Source organism: Bison bison, unplaced genomic scaffold (assembly GCF_000754665.1).
Source record: "Bison bison bison isolate TAMUID 2011002044 unplaced genomic scaffold, Bison_UMD1.0 scf7180017864366, whole genome shotgun sequence".
Lineage (NCBI taxonomy): Eukaryota > Metazoa > Chordata > Mammalia > Artiodactyla > Bovidae > Bison > Bison bison.
The window spans coordinates 531885-535067 of NW_011494938.1; the positions used below are offsets into that span (position 1 = coordinate 531885).

General features: G+C 37.6%; 1 protein-coding gene across 1 annotated transcript in view; it reads left to right on the plus strand.

Moving 5' to 3' along the window:
- LOC104999961 (dystrophin-like) overlaps nucleotides 1–1759 on the plus strand; it is a 304788-nt gene extending 303029 nt beyond the window's left edge. Inside the window, exon 9 of the mRNA XM_010855597.1 lies at nucleotides 1554–1759. Coding sequence (XP_010853899.1) covers nucleotides 1554–1715 — 162 coding nt within the window. The 3' untranslated portion in view covers nucleotides 1716–1759. The remainder of the gene's footprint in view (nucleotides 1–1553) is intronic.
- Nucleotides 1760–3183: the final 1424 nt, after the last annotated feature.

Genomic DNA, 3183 nt, shown 5'->3' on the forward strand with positions numbered 1-3183 from the left:
CTTTACAGCATCAGACCTTGCTTCTATCACCAGTCACATCCACAACTGGGTGTTGTTTTTACTTTGGTTCCTCCCTTCATTCTTTCTGAAGTTATTTCTCTACTGATCTCCAGTAGCATATTGAACCAGAAAAATAACACCTGCACAGATCAAGCAAATCATAGCAGCACATATAGCCAAGTAAGTGATGCTGTCCTTGTACACAGAGATTCCGTTACACAAACTATTCTCCTAAGTGAGGGAATTCATCTTTAGAAATTGCTCGTTAGAACATTGGGACCTCATGCATCACGTTAAAGATCCATAAATGTCCTCTCAATGGAGAAGAGAATATTCATGATCATATCAACCCAGTATTTGCATAGGCTGCTTCTGATCAACAGATTGTCATGATGCATGGCATCATGGAATCCTGCTCCGGTGCTCCAGAGACAGCTGAGAAGCCTCATGGGAGCCTTCTTCAGTCATTGCTACAAGGACCAAAATACTAGGAGATCAGGAACTCAGGCTTAGAATTTTACAAAATACCCTCATCTCTAATTGAAACAATTTATTTATGTAGTTGGTACAAAGTATGCATGTAATATTTCATGACTGAGTACATCTTTTACCGTTAAAAAAAAAAAGCCCCCACTTTTGGTTGTGAGATGAGTAGAATTCAGAATCTAGCAGTGTTGTATTCTTCCCATTACTTTGCCAATGCAGAATTTCTTCAGAAAGGGATCTAAATATAATTGTTAAGAATGTGCACTCTACTACTACTAAGTCACTTCAGTCATGTCCGACTCTGTGCGACCCCATAGACAGCAGCCCACCAGGTTCCCCCGTCCCTGGGATTCTCCAGGCAAGAACACTGGAGTGGGTTGCCATTTCCTTCTCCAATGCATGAAAGTGAAAAGTGAAAGTGAAGTCGCTCAGTTGTGTCCAACCCTCAACAACTCCATGGACTGCAGCCTTCCAGGCTCCTCCGTCCATGGGATTTTCCAGGCAAGAGTACTGGAATGGTATTGCCTTCTCCGATGTGCACTCTAGAGGCAGACAAATCTGATTATGTATCCCAGGTTCCTCAGTTTTTACCCATGGAGCCTCAGGCAAAGTTTAACCTCTGTGACTTTTTTTTTCTTGTGTGTAAAATGATAATTCTCCAACTACCAACCTCATAGGGTTATTGTGTAGGAATAAAATCAGATGATGTTTGGACAGAGCTCCTCACAGAATTAGGCACATAACAAGTACTCAGTAGACATTAGTTGAGTTGTTTAGTCGCTAAGTCATGTCCAATTCTTTGCGACCCCGTGGACTGTAGCCCATCAGGCTCTTCTGTCAATGGGATTCTCTAGGCAAGAATACTACGGTGAGTTGCCATTCCCTTCTCCAAACATTAGTTAGCCATCCATTAACAAATGTTCACTGTTAGAATACCACTAGAAAAGGGCAAATGTTACTGACATCCCAAACAGAATACGACACCATGTAGTTCCCATGTGTCTGTTTTTGTTTTTTTGGCTTTAAATAGTCTCATCTTCCATTTTGCCCTTGATTATTTCATACAGGCACTTCGAGGAGAAATTGCACCTCTCAAAGAGAATGTAAGCCACGTCAGTGACCTTGCTCGCCAACTCACCACGTTGGGCATTCAGCTTTCACCATATAATCTCAGCACTCTGGAAGACCTGAACACCAGATGGAAGCTTCTGCAGGTAGGCACATTATAAACATTGCAGTTTCTTCTCTCAATAAGGCAATATACAGATAAGGCTTGTTTGTAAGGAACAATGCAAGTAATTTCTTCATATGATACTCATGATAGTTTGTGAGTGTATGATATTTTGTATTATTTAATATTAATTATTTCATTTTTAAGCATATTAATATTAATTTTTAAATGGCTTAAAGTTAGACTTTACTATATCTTGCAGTTAACATGGAAGATAATACTGAATCATGCTTTAAGAACTAAATTACTGGCATGCCATTACTTTGTACTATCATACCTTGGATTCTTAAAATGTCTTTCCTTTTGGAATCCTAACTTAAAACAAAAGTTAATGGTAGGACACATTCTAAATCTTTTAAAGAAAGGATATCCTACCACGAACCGACTCATGGAAGTTTTTCATAGTAAATAAAGGGAACGTAAGTGTGCTCAAGTTCATGCTTACTGGCTATGGGACCTTTAGCAAATTAACTTTTCTGTGTCTCCGTGTTTTATCTGAAGAAAATGGGAATGTTAAATGTTCCTAAAATATTGGTCTTTTGTTAGGATGAGTAAGTCAAAATACATGAGACGTGCTTAGTACAGTATTAGCTACATAGTAAAAAACCCTGTGAATTCTAGTTCTTGGTGTTACTGCAGTTATAGTTGTCATTATTATAGCATACAGGTTTTCGAATCAGACTTACTTGAAGTCAGTTGACCTCTTTGCTTGTCCATTTCCTCATCTCCAGCATACTTGCTGTAATATTGAAGGGACTAATTGTTGTAGAGTTATTGGTACAGTACCTGGCTCATAGTAAGAACTCAGACAATGCAATGGTGAAAGAGATGTGTCTACACTTTCCCTTCATGAAGGCTACCACTAAACTCCCACCCCTGCAACTGGTTTGATTATAGAACTAAAGAATTGTTTCTTCTCTTTTTCCAGTTTCATAAGATGCACAAAGTATGCTCCTGGGGACAGAGAGGAAAGAGGAAACTGGGTTTAAAAATATTTGCTTTCAGTGTTTTAGTAAGAAAAAAAATAATAAACCAGATTACTTTTCCTATATGCAGTCCATTTAGCGGTGTGATTAGAAGTCCTGTTGAAGAATTGTTAGATCTTTAATAAAAACAAGACCTCTCGAGATCTCATATTATTTTATTTTTGTTGTGATGATAGTCTTGAAATAAATGTATGATAGATTGTTATAAGTGGCATTGATTAAAGCCAGACAATATAGTTAAGAGATTACATGCGTTTCTATGTCTATTTGCCCCATAGTGGTTACATACTATTAAAATCTTATCAGTATCATCCTTAGTATATTTTTTTCATTTTAAACATAAATAAGGAAAGTAATAAATGTCCAAGGAAAACCAATGGTCGCATTTGTTCATTTCAAGCACTCTTGAACCATTATCTTAACATTACTTTTAGAGAGCTAAATGCCACATTTGCTTTCAGAATGTGATATAAATTTGTG